Raw genomic sequence first — 17,708 nt, 5'->3', positions numbered from 1 at the left:
GTCGGGGGCGATTCCCTGCCATCCGCCTCTGAAACGCTCTCGGTGCGAGACTAAGATGCAACCAAGAAATGGTCCCTTGTTTCACGCAACCCATCCTCTCAGGCTCTTTTACTGGTGCCCCCCGGAGTACCACCCACCACAACTACCACACATCGTCGTACAGGGACAGAGGCTGACGACGCTGAAGACCGAAGGGTGCATGAAGTAGCCTTGTGGCTGGACGACGTTGATCGGCCGATCTTTCTGCGGCCTTGGCTCGGACGACATGTGTTCGGGCGAACCGTACACGGTACCGCTGGCGGGTTTGTGTGTGTGTGTGTGTGTGTGTGTGTGTGTGTGTGTGTGTGGGCGGCAGTTCGCGGGTTCCATAAGTATGGACGACCTTCCCTTCTCGAACGACACTTGAAACATGGGAAGGAAGAGCATACTCACTGAACTGAATATCCATCTGCAGCGTTGTCGAGTTTATCTGATCTGAACTACCACATCTCTCTTTTTCTCTCTAAAACCAATTTACGCTTTTGCTGTGCATTCACTTTTCCTCTCGCTCATCAGACGTTTCCATCTCACAGTTCCTCAACCGATCAAAATGCAGTTCTCAAAGGTTCTTTACGTCCTCTTCCCGGTTGCCGTTCTGGCGGCGCCGTTCAAGACCTTCGAGGTCCCGACGCTAGACCCTAATACCGTTGCGCCGGTGGTGCCTGCTATCGACCGACGTGTTCCTCAGGCGGACACTTGTGACGAGTAAGGCGGTTCAAGGAACGGCACCGAGGAAAGATCACGACGGCTCTATCGACGTTTCTCGAATATTATGCTGAGGGATGGAAGTGGATACGTCAGTGTGTTACTCGGTGCTACAACTAGACCAGTGATATCCAAAAGGTTTGTCTTCCTCCAAGAAGAACGTTCACTTATGCCTTTCACATCTTTTCTACACGGCTTGCCTACCCTCAACAACGTTTCGATACGTGGTGCTTGAGTCTACACAATGACACCAAGCAGCACTTTGATACTGCTACCGCCCCTTTGTTGTCTAGAGACATGAGGCATGGCACATGGCTAACATTTCTCTTAGATACCCCTATCACTAGTCTACATACTCATTTCGCGAGGAGGAATGTCAAGGAGACGGGACTACTAGGTCCCATCGTCGACCCGACTTGGGTTCAAGCCCTCACCAGCCGCACCTCAACTCCCCACGCGGTTGGAGAGGATGGCTCTATTCTCCGAGTTCGTTTAGTGGAAACGGAAAACCCTTTGGGGAAGGAAAGAATATTATTGTACCTACCTTTGAAGGCGGTCTTTCGAACCTGCCCTTGGAAAAAATAGACGCCGAGATATCTACTACTTTGTCCCTAACTTTTGCTTCCTTCCACACTCAACCCATTGACGATAGCTTCACCGTTGAGTGACCGCAGTTTCGCCGTGCTCTCTCGGCCGTCGTCCCTTAAAGGTACCTATCTTGAAATCGACGATTACATGATTACTTCGAATTTCTACGAAGCCATCCTCGCTCCAACTCAACGTTTCAATACTATCCTTTCGAAGGCTTTACTTTCCTTTCGAGATCTACGTCTCCAACCGCTCGCTATCAAATCAAATTGCTTTTCATTTGCGTTATCGCGATCTATTTGCCTCTGCTCAGCTTCTTCGTCGAGCAAGTTCACGTTTACCAGCTGACAACGGGTTGATCTATGCTCTCTTCTACTCTCATCCTCTTCGAACACCATGGCAAGTTGTTTTCCTATAAGACCTCCGCTTTTCTATAGCCCTTGATAGTCTTTTCAAAGCATTTCCCCAGTCTACATGAGAGGTCTCCCCCTTTGGTGATAGGTCTTGTGGGTGGTTTCCCCCTTTCGAAGACTATTCGCGATACCCTCGAATCACCCGAGGACACTAAATAAGTAACTGTCACATTATCCAGATAGTTCCTCATGGCTCAACTGCGGAACTTGGCCCCCTGTCAGAAGCGCTCTCACAACTTGACTATTACAAGATTGGCGATGAACTAATACGATGAACAAATACAGATGAAGTCTCTCGGAGTTATCCCGGTTGGGATGATCGCTCTCAATGGTTACTATGTTCCCATCAACTCTTCAATTCCTGGAACTTCAGAACTGAAGCAACTTGACTTTACGGTGGATGGCCATCCCAAGTTGATTAGAGTCTTGCATCGACAGGACCGGTCCGTCGAGCCGCCCCTGTTCCGGGTCCGAGTCGTGGAGCACCCCAACTGGGTGACACGGTCCGTGCGCAAAAGAAAGGTCGACTGGGACGCCGCTGTGGACGCAGGTCCAGCACCGTTTCACCACCCCACTGCAACTCTGCCGGACATCTACAAGGCAGTTTTGGAGGCCCTCGGACGCGAAATCTCGGAGGCGACGCTGGAACAGATCAACAATCTCCACAAAGACGATACCACCCTCGACCTGCCCCTCGAGGGAGACAAGGTCTGGTTCGATGACTACAGCTGGATCCAGCTTCCCATCCAGCGTCCTTCGAACCTAGCCATCAGCCCAGACGTCGACGACGGTGACTCTGGCGACTCTGGCACCGTAGGCGACAACGACCGCTACCTCGACTGCGACTTCGACTGCGGCAACGCTTTCGAGGACGAAAACGAGCAGACCTTGCAGGGCGATTCAGACACAGCTGGAAAAGATTGCGACGGCGACCACACAATGGCTCCCTCCGGCCCCAAGGCGCAGAGTGTTGCGCAGAGCGCTGCTGCCACGAACAACTCGACCGCGGCACCTGCCCCCGAGCCCGCGGCGGCTAAGGGTCCGCACCCTGGCCATATGCAGGTGTCTTGCCAGTTCACGAGCGAGCAGAGATTGAGACGCATGCTGCGAGACAACAAGAGCGATCCAGCTAGGGAGGATAACTACCGTCTTCAGGGGGTGCAGCTCATCGATAATGTCCGCACCATGCTCCGCGTGTATGTTGGACTCTCGTTTTGGTTCCCTTGGCAGGAGCTAGTTGAAGTGGTGATGCTGACTTTATTCTCTCGCAGCCCTATCAAGACGTTTGACACTGCTTGTGTCTACTTTCACTGGTTCAGACTTTCGTTTCGCGACGCAGAGTACAACTATTCAGATGCCGCCATGGCCTGTCTCTTCCTAGCTTGCAAGGTCGAAGACACTATCAAGAAGTCCAAGGAGATCCTGTGCGCTGCGTACAACATTAAGAATCCCGAGCACCCCACGACCCAGGACGATAAGGTGCGTAAAAATTAGTAGTCTACTACTGAGCCTTAACTAACCTAGCCACAGATGTTCGAGCAGCCTTCCAAGATCATCATCGGCCTAGAGCGTCTGGTCCTCGAGACCGTCGGCTTCGATTTCCGCTGCCGTTACCCTCAGTCCGCTCTGCTCAAGGCCACCAAGAAGATCCTGGGTCCTCAGTCCAAGAAGGTCTTTGCCACCGCCATGGAGATGAGCGTTGACCTGTACAAGACCTTTGCCCCCGTCAAGCAGACCACCTACGCCCTGGCCTTGGGTCTTCTCGAGCTCAGCGCCCGCCTCCTCGGCCAAGGCGTCGACAAGGTGGAGAAGATCAACTACGCAGACTTCCACACGACGCGCCAAAACGTCGTCGAGACGGTCCTCGACCTCCTCGACCTCTACACCCAGCACGGCAAGTCCACCAAGCTCGGCGTCCAATTCGACCTCAACAAGTTCATCGAGGTCAAGATTGTCATCAACAGCGAGGTCGACAACGCCCCCGGCCTCGTGCGCTACGCCCACTGGTGCACCAACTGCGACGGCGGCGAGGACGAGAACCTCTCCAACGGCGTCTCTGTCCTCAAGAATATCTCTTTCTTTGGTAGCAACTCTGCTAAGCGCAACGGGCGCAACCAGGATGGCACCATGCGCTTCGTCTTTGACCCGGACCGCGCCCGCCAGGAGCGCAAGGAGGTTGAGTCTTACTACAAGGACGAGTACGAGGAGTACGAGGTCGAGGTCGAGGTTCCCATTGAGCCTGAGCAGCGCGGCGGCGGCAACAATAACAACAACCATCGTGATAAGCGACATGAGGGCGGCGGCGGTGGTGGTTGGGGCGGTCGTCGTAACCACCACGGCCGTGCCAAGGGCCGCGGTTACTACTGAGCTTGCTTGCTACTTTCTACCACCACCTTCATCTCTTTAACTCGCTCTTTGCTGCGCGGCGGCTACCACTACCTCTACCGACGCTTCCTCAGCAACTGAACATAGCTCTGCATACCGAGTGGATATGGGAAGGAAGGGAAATTTTGTCCGATTATCTGGCGTTGACGGTACCAAAAGATACCCCATGGGAAAAGAATTTGGAATGCTTTTTTTTGTTTCCAGGAAAGGGAAACACTACTTTGGCGGTTTGATTCCGCCCGCACGTCACATTGTACGAACTACAATTCATATCACAGAGCTTGTATAAGCAGATAGGAATTTAAACATAAGTATGCAAAACGTTCGTGTAACGGCTTCGCATTAAATACTCGGTGACAACTCAGCGCCAAACAACGTTGTTCAAGCCGGCGACTTTGGACAAGAACAATGAATGAATACGAAAGCCACCGGAGCTAGGGAACCGGGGTGCCTGCTTGTTTCTGATGGAGGCTCTAGGCCAGCTTGAGATGCATGCTGAGGCCACGTAGACCAGGCGGGCTGACTTAGTACTCGGGACATAAGGCACACCAGATATTCATACTCACGGGTTCACCCAATGAGCCTCGAGAGTGCAAACACCTTTTTGGGAGGTTATTGCACTTTGCTTGCCAGCAACAAGAAGCAAGCGCTGTTCCAAAGAGGAGTCCATAAATGAGACGTTGATAGGTACCGACTTTGCGGGTGGCTTGCTGAGTTGGACTGCATCGCCCGATGCCAGCGCGACATCGGGTGGCCTCGATGGCTTAGCAATGCTGAATACAGTGCATGGGTTGCTTCACCCGCATAAGTTGTTCCCCCGCATCATGGAACTGAACTCGGTAATTGGAGGCTCCGAGGTTTTCGGTGAGGCGGCCTGCTTAGCAAGACGCAGGATGCGTGTGATGATGCAGCGTGGCCTCAAGCTAAATCGAAGCTGTTGTGGAAACTAACTATTCAAGTGTGATGGTCTCAATGAACCTCAACATCATACGCATCAATTTTAGTTCCACGGCTATTTGAGCCAAGTCCAGCATACTCTTTTCCCCATAAATACCACGAATTTCCGGCGTCCCTCAATCTAATTCCTTTCGAAGGCTATGGATCAACCCATCTGAACCAACCCATGACAACGGACGCAATGTCTGATAGGAGCCAAGCTTCTCGTGATATACAACCGAGCGTGGACTTTTACTTGACCAACCGGGACGTGGAACCCTCAATCCTGAGCGGAGTACGTGGACACCCAAATTGCATTGTGCTCAATGGCAAATCTAATACGAATGTGTACCAAGGATCAAGCCTTACTCCATGCCGACAACTTAGGGTCTCAGAGACTCGGTCCTCGCCATCTACTACCCACTGGTCACAAGATTGGTAGGCTCTCCCCCTGAAAGCCTGCATTGTGAGAACTACGCTGAACCCAGGAATTCTCAACGCAGCCTCCCGAGTACGAGCCCGACCCAACGATCGAGCAATACACACTTCGCAGTTCTTGAAGATGCGGTTTACTCAGCTTCGCGATCAACAAGAACTCCGAATAACACCGCAAGCGATTTACCTGGTGTTGATTTCTATATGCAGAATGCTGGGCTCCCGCAACACGGTGTCCACGATGGATACCTCGATTCTGTCAATGTCAATGTCTCGCACCCCTTCTCTTACAATGAAGGCACTTTGTCGATGAACCGCCCGTCAGAAAGGCTTAGCATCTCGAACTCGAAGTGTAATGTCCCAGCATTGGACTTTACCGGCATGCCGTATGCCTTCGACAGCTTTCCAGTAACTATCAACCATTCAGAGACCCTCAACCATTACACCACCGAGTGGGATTCTCTGAAAAGCAACGAGGCGTTCTTCCCCAATGCACACATCACTGGCAATAACATACTGCCGACATATCGTCCAGCGGTGATCTATCCGCAAACGAACGATTGGACCACCTTGTTCGATGCGACGAATCCAGAGTCCGAGCCTTATGGACTAATTCCCGTGTTCCGAGCTTTCGAGCTGCCGAACAAGTGTGGGCTTGACGAACTGGGTGTCAAATTCGCCTACTCCGCTAGCACGAACACCCTAGAGAATCCCCTGACCAAACCCAACGATGGGAAGGGAAAGGCACCCGAGCCTCTCAATCGAGCTACTAGAGCATCGACACCTCCGATTTCCAGCAAGAAGCGAAGATTCGACTCCGACTCGGATGCATCATCTACTCCGGGCGAATGTCCGTTCTGTGACGGCTTTCGTGGAAATGCGAAACGGCTCAGGTTCGTGTGCTCGAAACGCCCTCGATTTTCGCATAACAATTTATGTGTACAGGGAGCATATGCGGTGCCATATTCGAGAGCACGTCTGTGAAGCACCTCGATGTTCTCAGCGCTTCAGCACTGCAAGGGACCTTCGGAGGCATGCCAAGTCTGCTCACCAAAAGGCAAAGCTCACCTGCCATATCTGTTCAGCCAGCATTCAGGGTGGTCGAGTGGACAACTTGCAGAGACATATCAGGAACAGACATAATGAGGAGCCCTGAGTGGGATAGTTCGATGTGAGGGAGGAAGGAGGATACTTAGACGGGGTAAAGGGAACGGGCTTCCGGATCGAGCAGTAGCAGAGCTACCACTTGTGAAGATGGTTGCATGTAATTGCGTCCAAACACGCATTGGGGCGTTGGATGTTAAAGCGATGGTAGGGGCATACGAAATAGGCCTTTCAATCATGCCATCTGGGCTAGGTTTTGAGGGATCGAAATGGTGGCTTTGGCCTGTGTTCCCGTCTCCTTCTTCTTTCATTCAGATAAAGCAATGGAATGATACACTTGTACCAGCAATATTCATCAGTGATACCTGTCGTGAGTGCCGCTGGGTTCGGAGTTCTGCTTCGCTGATGTGGAAAAGAGACATTCGGAGATTGCAATCTTCTGCAAAGTCGCGCTCCACCGTCCCCATTATTCAACTGATATTATTTGCCATATTTAGCGTTCTTTCAGGATTGATTGGTTCATATCCTAGTTGGCATGTAAAGTGAGGAGTTTGGCCCCCAACGAGTTGATTCTCTGAGGAGGCCAACATAGAAAAGGATTCTGCGAGAAGTTTATACGTCAATACAGAGACTGGTATATGTTCAGCGAATCACGGTGGCAAACCACGGCATAATAAATTATGTACAGGTATATCAGTAAAGGCTGCGCAGGCTGGACAGTCCAGCGGCCTCAAGGTTCTCCTCAATTGTTCCGTTCAACTGAACATTGAATGGGCCAAGCTCCAAAGGGCAGTAGTGGTCCTTGCCACACATGGTGTCTTGGAAGTAAGACCTAATGGCAGCAAACCCACACATATTGTTCGTGGCGACAGTGGTGTGCTACAAAAAGATTAGCGCAGTGCATCTGCAAAAGCGACGCTGAGATTGAACTTACACCCATACCATCAGTGACGACTCTTCTCGCATTGGTATACTTGGGTGCGTTCGAGATGGCGCTGATAGTTCTTGTTAGTAGGCTTCAGACTTCAGGCCAGATGAACTTACTTCTCGATAGGTGTCGTAGGATCATACGTGTTGCTGACGAACAGTATTGGGTATGAGGTATTCCCTCCATACGGACCCGTGAAAACGTCGTTGGATTTGATGGACCAATCGAGACATGCGAGCATCGTCCTGGACCAGACTTCTCCCACAATACTGGTATCCTTCAGCCCGTCCAAGAGAGGCTTGATGTCGGCGAGTGACTTCCCATACCAGATGTTACTCTGGTCAGAGCACAAAACGCCGAGAGTCTGCTCAGGGTTCTCATATCCTCCCAAGTTGGGGTCGCCGTAGATGGCGTTCGTCTGCTCTGTCCATGCGGCAATGGAGCTGGCTGCGATGGCCTTCTCCAAGGCAACGAAGACATCGGATATTCTGCTAAACTCTACCAACGGCTGCACGACCGCACTGAGGATGCTGACTTTAAAGGTAACCAGAGCCAGACCAATATCGGTAGCGTTCGCCCAGCCCTCTGCCTCGGCCTTCTGAGCATCGAGTTGCGTGAATGAAGCATTTAATCGGCCGAAGATATCCTTGGGAGTGTTTCCGGTGTAGAAAGAGCAGAGATCCGGGCCGGCGGCATGACAGTATACGAAGAACGCTCCCAAGACGCCATCTACATGGGTGATGGAGCTGGAGGTAAAGTTCGTCTGGTAGCTGATCGGATCAACTAGTCCATCGATGGCCACATGGCCAACCCTATCGGGGAACATGGACGCAAACGTCTGGCCGAGCATAGTACCATAGCTCACACCGTAGTAGTTAAGCTTACTGGAGTCCAGCACCGTCCGATTCCCGTCAGGAGAAACAGAAATGGCCTCAACAATGCTGAGCATATCGCGCGCAGTGACTGCCGTGGTCATATGCGGCCCAGCTTCAGTATCAGCACCAGCCTGCGCCTGACACTTCTCCCCAAGCTCCTTGCCAAAGTCGATGAATTGTTGGTAATACCCATCAACCACCCGTGGGGCATCTCGTCTGGCAAGGGTTCCGCTTTTGCCAATCGTAATGCCCGCAGAGCAATTGGGCCGGGGTTCGCTGAGCCCGACTCCGCGGGGATCGAAGCCGATGATGTCAAAGTTATATCCGGCTGCGGCTTGGACGGTAGTGCCGTTGTTGCGTGCAAGCTCGATGCCGGATGCTCCTGGTCCGCCTGGGTTGATGAGAATGGCGCCTCGGTAGGGGCCATCTGGGGAGTCGGTGGCGGCGGGGACCTTGAGTAAGGGGACGGAAGCTCTGCCGAGGCTTGGGTTTTTGTAGTCGAGAGGAACCTGGAAATTCTGTCAGTTGGAAAGAGAAGGAGGGAGGTTCAAGATGCGGCTCACATCGAGCTTGGCACAGAAGAATTGGTCTTCACAAGAGCACCAGACGAGGTCCCGGGAGGGTGTGATCGTGTCGAACGTGCAGTCTTGAGCTCCAATGGCTCTAAAGCCCACGAAAGTAAGCGCCGCTGCTAGCTTCCAAGATGTCATTGTGACTGAAGAAGGAGGATAATGACTGTGTTGGTACAACGAACGATAGGAATAGATCGGCGAGGGGTCTCCGGTTACTTCTTGATTGGCCTGGTTACTGATCTTACACACTATCATCGGATGGGATTTCGAATGATATATATACAGATTCTCAGCAGATCCAAACTCATTGCTGGGCGATTTCTTGACAGGGGGTATGGACGGTACACCAGTGAACTGACAAACACCCCTTCTGAGACAAAACTTGTCTTCGCTGTACCTCCCTAAGCTTTCCTCCGTCACCTTCGCTCTCATCACCAAATCTCGGTCATCACTACCTCCGATTTCAAGTTCGCCATTACCGTCGCTATACTTCAGAGGGTTAGAAGTTTACAAGGAGCATCTGCGGCTGCATAGAAAAGGAGATTGGAAATAGGCTGTGCTCGACTTGCGGGTCACTTCGCAGGGTCTAAGAATAACCCTGAGCTGGACTATGCAAGAATACGATGTCTCAAACAAGTCAAATAAATATTAAGCTTGACTTGATGTTTCCCGATGGAGAGCCTTGACGTAGGTGAGGTAGTTGACACTAGGCAGAAGCCATTCCTCCCCCATACTCCCTCCAGGCGAGCTTCAATACCACGTTGACCTACAGAGAGGTGTCTTCACCATAGCCACGATTGGGTCTCATGGATCTCGGATACGAGATGTCTTTAGGAGTTTCGGTTCCTCTTGCAGCGAAGTAAACCACTTTGATGGTAGAATCCCATGCTTGCTCGCGCCCTTTGATTGGTGGTAAGCGAGCAACGCACCCACGTCATTATTTCAAGATGCGTTTCTTCCACCGTGGCATATCCGTAAGCCGTGACATGTTAATCGTACGATCTCAAGATCTGAAAACTACTTCCAGGATACTCAGCTGGTGAAGGTGTAGTCGAGACAAGCAGGCGATCCAACACATGGAGATGTTCCCAGGATCGAGACTAATCCGCTTCGAGTTAGAGTTATACGAACATAATCGAGCTAGGGGCACTTGGCAACGACTGAGTAGCTCCGAGATACTGAAGACTGCCTTGTGTCATTTGCGATTTCCATTTCTCTTTACAAGAGAGATCAAACACGTCTCTTCATATATCGTACGAATGGTCTCCTACACTGCCTCTTGTGCGTCGCTCATGGGCAGTCGTCCCTTTGCCTTGACCCATCAATCATACCGATAAGCCTGGTACTTGGAGGCCATACTGGGCAGATTGGTTTTAACCTAGGTGGAGCCGAAAGATTTGAAAAGAGTGCTAGAAATTATCAAGGTGATGAGCGAGTGAACGGGTGTTGTTGGATAGCGGGGAGCCTCATGGCGTCCGGGCATTCGCTTGCGAGAATGTACAGAGTCCCCATATCTTGGGTGGATGAAGATCTTTGTAGAGATGAATGTTTGCGGATTATCGAATCTCTACCCTGGCTGTCTGTTTACCACCGCTATCGATTCATAAGTATTCGGGGATTGAACAATCAACTCGATGAGGCGCCATAAAGGCTCTCACTCTCGTGGAAGGAGGCCCCCAGTTCCCAAGCGACCTCACCTTCCCTTTCACCTTCACCTTCACCTTCACCTTCACCTCAGGCAGCCACTCCTTCCACCCCTTCGGTCGACCCTCCATAGCCAACACATTTGTTTGTTATTATCACCAAGGCCCGTGGCGTAGCGGGGAATGTCAGCTTGTCTGAATAGCCCCGCACCCATGGGTCCCGGGTTCGAGTCCCGCGTATAGTAAAAATCCTCGTCATCATTCAGGTGACGGCGAGGAGATTTCGTAAGCCCTCTCTGACCCTCAGAGGGGACTGAGCTTTTGCATTTTTTTTTGATTCAATTAACATTGTGTGACTTGGTGACTTGGAGAAAACAATCTGTATTTTTCCTCGCCCAATTGGTATTACGAGATTGGGCTGGCGGGCAGACAACAGCGGTGTTCTGAAGGCAGAAGGGCTTGCGAGTGAGCGTGTAAGTGAGAGGTGAGCGGTGAGCTCGGTGAAGGTGGGGTAGAAAAATGTCACCGAGGGTCCAGAAGACCTTGACCTGCGGCAGCTTACCGAGAAAGACCCAGTTTAGTTTTTATCGCAAGCAAAGACCCCACTAAAATTTTCTTATCGGGTCCTCCCCAACTCTCGATTTCTTTTGCGCCCGAGTCTGCTCCAAACAAGAACTTGTTGCTTGTTTTCATTGTACTCTCTCCCCGAGAACTTTTTCACGTTTGCTCGACCGGATCCCACTTGACAATATACTAGCAAAAGAGCCGGTCGAAAATACCAATATCACACAGCCAACATCATGTCAGGCTTCCAGATCCCCGGCCTGGGGTTCGCGAAACCAAACGAGACGCTCCCACCGGTGCCCGCCGACGTTCTCGCTGCCGCCGCGAGCTTCGAGGGCGTCGATCCCGAAATCCTCGCTGCTGCCAACGGCACCGCGGAGCAAATTCAAGACCAGAATGAGGATATCAACATGGGAGAGAACACGACCGAGTCGCAGCCTGCTCCTGCGCCTACAACAGAGCCCGTCGCAGCACCCATCGCGGCGGCACCAGTTGCGGCACCAGAGGAGGCTACCGACCCCGATGCCATGAACGTCGACGATGCCGCTGAGCCCCCTTCCCTGACAGACGCTCTCGAGGCCATGATCAGCGGTCTCGATCATACTCCCCTAGCCCAACCAGTCGAAGTCCCCCAAGAGGCGCCCGCAGCTCAGGAAGCACCTGCATCTGCGCCGTCTGCACCTGCGACCGCACCTGTGCCGGCACCCGCAGCGCCAGAGATGATTGACGCCCCCCAAATGCTCGACGCGCCCCAAATGATCGATGCCCCGGCCTCCACCACAGACCAACCCGCCGCCGAAGGTGCCGAAGACGCCCACCCCGAATGGGAAGCCGACTCCTCGCCCTACGAGTCCTCCTCCGACTCAAGCAGCGACTCCTCCTCCGACTCGGACGACGACTCCGACGCAGGCGGCTACCAGCTCCTCGGCGTGGAGGAAACAGCGCGCATGCTCATGGAGATGGAAGGCGGCTCAGACGACGAAGGCGGCGACGGCGGCAAGAACGGCGGCGCGGGCGGCGCGGGCGCCTCGGGACACTTACGGACCAAGAACGAGGTCGCTGATGTGTCGGTGCCCGCTAAGCCTGACGTCACGCTCACTGCCGACGACAAGATTGAGGAGCTGGGTCTCGTGGAGCAGATTGTTGAGAATATCATGGTGGTGAGGGCGTTTACGCCCGGCGAGTACCAGGTTCTTGATACGGGATCTGTCCTCTGCACCGAGGACCGCAAGGTGTTTGGCGTGGTGTGGGAGACGATTGGCAAGGTGCTGCAGCCGCTGTATACCGTCATGCTGGCCTCGGCCGAGGAGATTACAGCCGCTGGGTTGTCTGTCGGTGCAAAGGTGTACTACCCGCCCGCCCACGCCAAATTTGTGTTTACGCAGCCGTTGAAGAACCTCAAGGGATCGGACGCGAGTAACATTCACGACGAGGAGATTGCAGAGGACGAGATGGAGTTCTCGGATGACGAAAAGGAGGCGGAGCATAAGAGGCAGGTGAAGCAGAAGAAGAAGGAGGCGAGGTTCGGCAAGGACGGTGGTAGTGAACGCGGTGGACCCAGTGAGAAGAGGAGCAGAGGGAACCGCGAGCCGCATCCGCTGCGCAACGAGGTCAGCGCCTACGCTGCCGCGCCGCCTTCTACGGACGGCGGACTCAACTACGATGACGAGGACGATGGTCCGTACAAGCCCCTCGCGCGACCGCCTGGATTCGGCCAGGCCACGCCTGTGCAGCAGAGTTTCACCATGGAGCCCGAGCCCGGCCGCTTCGGTGGACGTAGAGGTGGGCGCGGAGACTCTAGGGGACGCGGTGATAGAGGCAGGGGAGGTGGTCGTGGCCGTGGACGCGGCGGGTACGGAGGCCGCGGGGATCACAGAGAGGGATACTCGGCACCTCAGAGACATCACGCCGGCGGAGACCAGCAACAACAGCAGCAGCAGCCTCAGGGTGGACAATGGGGCGGTGCCGGCGCGAACGGATTCCAGGCTCCTCAGAACTACAACAATAACCAGCAGCAGGGTGCGCCCGCGCCGACGGCGCCGACGTTCAACTTCCCTTTCCCCGGGATGCCTGTGCCGCAGCCGGGACAGCAGGGCTTCTCTGCCGTTCCGCCCCCGCCGCCTGGTTGGCCGGCGCAGGGTGGTCAGCCAGGGCAGAACGCGCAGCAGGGTGCTTATATCAACCCGGCCTTTTTTGCGGCGTTGCTTGGGCAGATGCAGCAGCAGGGCCAGCAGCAGGGCCAGCAGGGCCAGCAGCAGCAACAACAACAGGGAGGACAACAGCAGGGACAGCAGCCTCCTCAGCCTCCTCAACCTCCGCATCAATGGGGTGCTCAGCCGCCTCCGCGGTAGATTGGCTTCCATCGAGGTTGGAAGTATGATTCGGTTGTTGTGCTGCCGGCGGAGAGTTGAGAGTGCCGGGCTGGATGAGCTTTATCGAGCTGTACAGACCATACGAGGTGGAAGGCAGCGTGGGGGTGGATTGAGACCTCTGGGTCTCTGCACTTAGACCAGTGAAGCCATATTGGACATGTGCCAACTACGAGCACGGAAACCCAAAGTACCTTTGCAAATGAGGTCTCGAAGCAAGGGACGTGCAAAGGCTTCGATCGCATGGCTTGCTCTAGCTACCATGTTTGGCACACTGGACCAAGACGCTACCAACTAGAGCTCAAAACGCAAACTGCGAGAGAGTGACTAGAAAAAAGCGCAATTGGTGGTTATTTGTATCGCTTTGTAATGATGAGAACTGCGGGAACTCGCGACGCGACCATACGCGAGGAGGAGATAAGGATTAGATAAAAGTGAAAAAAAAGTTTCTATTTTGACGTTAGACTATGTTTGCGGCGCTCTGACTGACGGAAGAGGTGGCCTCCGAGGCGTCCACTTGAATAGTCCGAAATGAACGGGTGAGATCCATATTCTTCTAGGCTCACTCGCTCTGATGATTGAGTTGAGTGATTTGGACATTGGTGAACTGCCTTTGATCATCAACGATACGCGACGCTATATTGATCTGGTGCAGGGAACGTAGACGAGCGAGACGGGAGACAGGTTTGTCGCGCAGCTGCATAGGGCCGATGTACGGATCGCCGCGGCGGTCCTGTCTCTGGCTGTTCTCTCCCGCGTCCAAATGACCGGATTTGCAGCAGGAGATCTCCCTCAGATCAAGACAAGGAAGAAGGCAGGTCTGGTTGGGATTAATTGAAACATTCCATAACCTACCTCTCGGGTTATCCGGCTGATTGCGGGAGCATGCTGTGGCCCGTACGGATACAAAGGTAGTAAAATGACGCTGTGCAGATCTACGACGTCGAAGCCAGGTTTTTCTCGTTGCTGTTGCATAACATACTGTTCGAAGTGCTGACTCTGCTCTTTGTGTGAGGCATGGACGAATTGCTGTGGCTGCGTAGGGATACATGTCATGGATGCGACGTTCCCCATACCCGGGAATGAGGATTGCGCGGTTTCCTGCCCCCAACTTCATTCTGAAGGAGACGACTCCATTCGCAATGCTGAAGTTTGTCGGCGTGTTGGTTGCCTGCGAAGAGCTGCGGTAATTGAAATCCCCGTACAGTCGCATCCGGGTCTTTTCGTTAGATTGCCCGCTGATTAGCCATCATGTTTCCGCGTGTTCTCGCATGGATGTCATGGATGTCGATGGATAAGGCTGGTGGGCGGAGGTCATCTCCAGTGTGGAGAGATGGGCCACAACGCGAGAAAAATGCCAGCATTTGCCAGGTAACCAGGTACCGAAAGGCGCTTGGCAGTGGCATGCTGTGGAGGCGGGCAGATCATGGGGGAGGGAACCAAAGTTGCGAGTGTTCGCCGCGAGAGTGCTCTCACTGGGCGCGACGGGTACGAAATGGGCGAACCAAACCTAATGGCACGAGCGGACGAACCGGCTTGTTTCAAAAGGTCTCTCCAATTTCGGTGTCACGGGTGTGTTGGTCGAACCCTCGCGGGCTCAGGGGACGGCGGTCTGGGGCTTTAGGCTTTTTGGTGGCTTGACGGCGCCGTTCGGTGCATGTCTTAAAATTAGCCTCTTGGTTAAGAGTTGTTATGTGTTTTTGCATGTTTTCTCTCTGAAACCACATAGGAGATCTCGTTTGAAAATTTCCTCCGGCGCACGGCGGGAAGTCTAAATGCAACGGAAAAAGCAACGAGATCGAACGGTGTGCAATCCTCAGTTCTTGGGGCCTCGACAGCTTGTCGGATCTAAACACACCGACTTCTGTCAGGCAGACAGGACGACAAAAAGGACCTCGCGACAACGTGGCCTGACAAGTTCTCGTGTTCAAGACGGATGTGCGGATGCAGAGCACTGACTACTTCCTGTGACTTGAGAAGATCGAAAAGGGTCGCTCGGTGACAGAGAAAGCTGGAAGCTCCTTGCGGTTCGCGAGGGAGAAGCACAGAGCATGTCGTGTCATTGTTTCAAAGGCATGATTACTTTTTAGGAGCCTTTTAAGAGAGACAGAGGCGTAGTCGGTGGGTGGTTTGGTGACAGTTACGGTAATGCCCGTAGCATTCTACTGTAAGTTGTCAGTAGGTCAGTGGTGCCTATATCAAACCTTGCAAGTCTCCGGGCCGAATGGTGAGATGACGATGGGCAGGCCAGCTTCGCCATCACGCACGCCAGGCTCCAGCCAGTCTTTTTTTTTTTCTCGTTTGGGAGACCATCTGTTGTATCTCGTTGATGGTGGCTGTTTTCCAGCTTTTGAGGGGATGCTATTTCGGTGCATTCTTGCCATTCCTCTTGTAGCGTTAGATGGCCTTTGGGTGAGTGGCTTGCATGAACGTAGCAGTCTTGCCGTGCTTCTCGAAGGCAACGGGACGTTGTTTGCGCGGAAAAGAAAAGGGACCAGGCTGAATGGAAATAACGTCGCGTGCAGTGGCGTGGGAAAGCAAGAGACGGCGCGTATCACAGCATCTGCAGATAATAGTTATGGTGTGTGGGTGGTGTTGAATGCTGTTGGTCCCCTGTTGACGATGACGATGGGGATGTTGGAGTTTGGGGGCTGCTGGTTGTGGTTGACTGGTGGTTGAAGCTCGGGCCGGACAAACGCCTTCTTCTTCCGTCCCACCTGGCAGGGTTTGATTGGATGAACACCACAGGAACCCCGAGCAAACAATTTCGTTTATTCTGTGGGTGTGCGGTGGATACGGGTGGGTAACAGGGATAAGAGAACCAATCAGGCGGGGTCGGTACCTGACAGGCACGACAGGCACGACAGGATGGGCGTTGGGAGGCCCCTGCCTTAGCGCGGCCCGTGCAGGGCGCTGATGAAGATGGGCGCCGGTGTGGATGGGAAATGCGACCGACGGATTGAGGGTCGCCGGTCGCCTGGGTCGGTACCTCACGTCGGAAACCGATGGGATGAGTGCGGGATTTGTTGGCTTGTTCGTATCAAGATTGAAGAGTTCTCCGTAAGGCTATGCAGCTGATGGCTTCGATCAACAGTGAATGACAGCCTGTTAATGTTATTACACACCTATGTACAACGAAGGTGTCTAAAGTAGACAAATGTGTAACTATTCCAAAGTGTTTGTTTGTTTCCTCCCTGATTGTGTGTGTGTACTCTGTAAGGAGCCTAAGGTAAGGTAAAGTTCATCTTGAGCGCAGGGAGAGGCCAGAGACAGGGCGGATGGTGAAACGCTGACTCGGGGGTGAGGGCGTGGATCAGATGCATTGTCGAATGACCGTTGGAGCCGCGGTTGCATTCTTGTGCGCGTCTATCCCAATCCGTCCACCTTGGTGTGCCATTGTTGGACTTGTGCAAAATGTGATCCGAGCCCATCCCAAGCCAAGTACCGTCACCCGAGCACCGTCACCCAAGAGACATCGGCCGACTACTACTCCGTAGGTACCTTGCTTGCCTTCCTTCTAAGGTAGACTCGATAGGTATCTTACGGATAGAAGTTAGACTGTAGACTGTGATATCCCCAGAAAGCACTAACACGACAAAGACTGCAGGCCATGACATTGACCGCATCGCACGGCCGTCTTTCCTACGCGCCATTCCCTTTTCATCTTGATATCCCACGGTCCTCGTGCGGTTGCCTCCCCATCAGTTCCTGCTCCCTCTACCTGTATCTCTGCAGGAAGTGATCCTAAACTAACCTTCCATTGGGAATGAGAGAGAGAGAGAGAGAGAGAGAGAGAGAGACTGTCAGACTGAGAGAGCAAAGACCAATGGACAGTGGACGGTACCTGACGGCGGCAGGGATCTGCTTCCCATCCACACCCCAGTCGTCCGACCCTTGTCATCCGTCCAACGTTGCTTGGGGCCTCTTTCCCAAGTTCCCATTCGCCCAGCATCCTGGACTGCGAACGTGCAGTCTGCAAGTGCAACCTCACTGTCCCCGTTTCTCTTCTTCTCAGTGTCCCTTCCCACTTTCGTCAGGTGCCCTCTTCTTCCCTTCTCACCTCATCCTCTCCCGTTCCGTCCGAACTGCATCTCACTTGCTGAGCCTGACTGCTTCTTGCCGTCGCTGCACTCTCACTTCCAGAGATAGACA

General features: G+C 53.4%; 5 protein-coding genes across 5 annotated transcripts; 3 read left to right on the top strand and 2 right to left on the bottom strand.

The window, feature by feature from the left end:
• Nucleotides 1–2,060: 2,060 nt before the first annotated feature.
• BDP55DRAFT_565714 (uncharacterized protein) lies at nt 2,061–4,112 on the top strand (the record flags this gene model as incomplete). Its single annotated transcript, XM_060570446.1, has 3 exons — nt 2,061–2,941; nt 3,017–3,224; nt 3,276–4,112. The coding sequence occupies 3 exons, from the start codon at nt 2,061–2,063 to the stop codon at nt 4,110–4,112; spliced, it is 1,926 nt and encodes a 641-aa protein (XP_060422982.1).
• Nucleotides 4,113–5,167: 1,055 nt separating this feature from the next.
• BDP55DRAFT_402704 (uncharacterized protein) lies at nt 5,168–6,756 on the top strand. The gene is made up of 5 exons (XM_060567307.1): nt 5,168–5,361; nt 5,423–5,504; nt 5,570–5,577; nt 5,712–6,394; nt 6,447–6,756. The coding sequence occupies exons 1-5, from the start codon at nt 5,254–5,256 to the stop codon at nt 6,655–6,657; spliced, it is 1,092 nt and encodes a 363-aa protein (XP_060422981.1). The 5' UTR covers nt 5,168–5,253; the 3' UTR covers nt 6,658–6,756.
• A 542-nt stretch (nt 6,757–7,298) lies between these two features.
• Nucleotides 7,299–9,165, bottom strand: BDP55DRAFT_773510 (Alpha/Beta hydrolase protein; the record flags this gene model as incomplete). Its single annotated transcript, XM_060581177.1, has 4 exons — nt 8,972–9,165; nt 7,650–8,917; nt 7,540–7,600; nt 7,299–7,484 (listed from the first exon to the last, which is right to left on the bottom strand). The coding sequence occupies exons 1-4, from the start codon at nt 9,116–9,118 to the stop codon at nt 7,299–7,301; spliced, it is 1,662 nt and encodes a 553-aa protein (XP_060422980.1). The 5' UTR covers nt 9,119–9,165.
• Nucleotides 9,166–11,280: 2,115 nt separating this feature from the next.
• Nucleotides 11,281–14,021, top strand: BDP55DRAFT_683360 (Gar1/Naf1 RNA binding region-domain-containing protein). Its single transcript, XM_060576337.1, has one exon. It carries the CDS (start codon nt 11,424–11,426, stop codon nt 13,536–13,538), a length of 2,115 nt encoding a protein of 704 aa, XP_060422979.1. The 5' UTR covers nt 11,281–11,423; the 3' UTR covers nt 13,539–14,021.
• Nucleotides 13,992–15,061, bottom strand: BDP55DRAFT_683359 (uncharacterized protein). The gene has a single exon (XM_060576336.1). It carries the CDS (start codon nt 14,767–14,769, stop codon nt 14,119–14,121), a length of 651 nt encoding a protein of 216 aa, XP_060422978.1. The 5' UTR covers nt 14,770–15,061; the 3' UTR covers nt 13,992–14,118.
• Nucleotides 15,062–17,708: the final 2,647 nt, after the last annotated feature.

This window comes from Colletotrichum godetiae (assembly GCF_030913485.1).
Source record: "Colletotrichum godetiae strain CBS 193.32 chromosome Unknown BDP55scaffold_77, whole genome shotgun sequence".
NCBI classification, from domain to species: Eukaryota; Fungi; Ascomycota; class Sordariomycetes; order Glomerellales; family Glomerellaceae; genus Colletotrichum; species Colletotrichum godetiae.
The sequence above is the reverse complement of the archived record's forward strand: the minus strand, read 5'-3'. Positions and strand labels throughout refer to the sequence as shown.

Bases quoted from the DNA above. Each gene is read 5' to 3' on its own strand.
- BDP55DRAFT_683360 (XM_060576337.1), top strand. From the start codon at position 11,424: ATGTCAGGCTTCCAGATCCCCGGCCTGGGGTTCGCGAAACCAAACGAG.
- BDP55DRAFT_683359 (XM_060576336.1), bottom strand. From the start codon at position 14,769: ATGCGACTGTACGGGGATTTCAATTACCGCAGCTCTTCGCAGGCAACC.
- BDP55DRAFT_402704 (XM_060567307.1), top strand. From the start codon at position 5,254: ATGACAACGGACGCAATGTCTGATAGGAGCCAAGCTTCTCGTGATATA. The intron at 5,362-5,422 runs GTACGTGGACAC...ATGTGTACCAAG, and splicing joins AACCCTCAATCCTGAGCGGA to GATCAAGCCTTACTCCATGC. The intron at 6,395-6,446 runs GTTCGTGTGCTC...TTATGTGTACAG, and splicing joins GGAAATGCGAAACGGCTCAG to GGAGCATATGCGGTGCCATA.